Below are 993 nucleotides of genomic sequence, written 5' to 3'. Positions count from 1 at the left end.
CTAACGCATGCCCCGCCCCGCGTGCGTACGTATGTGAGCTAACGCATGCCCCGCCCCGCGTGCGTGTGTATGTGAGCTAACGCATGCCCCGCCCCGCGTGCGTGTGTATGTGAGCTAACGCGTGCCCCGCCCCGCGTGCGTGTGTATGTGAGCTAACGCGTGCCCCGCCCCGCGTGCGTGTGTATGTGAGCTAACGCGTGCCCCGCCCCGCGTGCGTATGTATGTGAGCTAACGCGTGCCCCGCCCCGCGTGCGTGTGTATGTGAGCTAACGCGTGCCCCGCCCCGCGTGCTTGCAGCGCGCGCTACGGACAGTGGCACCAGGATAAGAAGGGCGGCGGCAGCTACAGGACGGGACCTCGTCTCATCGTCTTCATCGTCGGCGGCGTCAGCTACTCTGAGATGCGATGCGCCTACGAGGTCACCAACGCTTACAAGGGCTGGGAGGTCATCATTGGTACGTGGCGCGCGCGTGTGTGTGTACGCCCCGACCCCTGACCGTGATGTCAATCCTTGCTCTAACCCTCACCCTCACCCTGACTCTGACCTTGACTCTGACCTTGAATTTCACACCAACGCTTACAAGGGCTGGGAGGTCATCATTGGTACGTGGCGCGCGCGTGTGTGTACGCCCTGACCCCTGACCGTGATGTCAGGCCTAGCTCTAACCCTCACCCTCACCCTCACCCTCACCCTGACCTTGAATTTCACACCAACGCTTACAAGGGCTGGGAGGTCATCATTGGTACGTGGTGCGTGTGTGTACGCCCCGACCCCTGACCGTGATGTCAATCCTTGCTCTAACCCTCACCCTCACCCTCACCTTGACTCTGACCTCAACGCTGACCCTGAATTTCACACCAACGCTTACAAGGGCTGGTGCATTTTATTTGCCGTCAGTATCGTATATTTGTAGCCATGAGTATCATGTAGTCGTAGTTACTATCGTTAGAAGTCTTCGCCACGTGTCTAGAATACGAGTGTATATATATATA

The 993-nt window shown here is 58.7% G+C and overlaps 1 protein-coding gene across 1 annotated transcript in view; it reads left to right on the top strand.

Annotated features, from left to right (window-relative positions):
- The window catches only part of LOC106816808 (protein ROP-like), a 33,029-nt gene that overhangs the window by 30,102 nt on the left and 1,934 nt on the right, over positions 1–993 (top strand). Inside the window, 1 exon segment of the mRNA XM_014821439.1 lies at positions 298–455. Within this exon segment, the coding sequence (XP_014676925.1) occupies positions 298–455 (158 nt within the window).

This window comes from Priapulus caudatus, unplaced genomic scaffold, assembly GCF_000485595.1.
Source record: "Priapulus caudatus unplaced genomic scaffold, Priapulus_caudatus-5.0.1 Scaffold1492, whole genome shotgun sequence".
Lineage (NCBI taxonomy): Eukaryota > Metazoa > Priapulida > Priapulimorpha > Priapulimorphida > Priapulidae > Priapulus > Priapulus caudatus.
The sequence above is the reverse complement of the archived record's forward strand: the minus strand, read 5'-3'. Positions and strand labels throughout refer to the sequence as shown.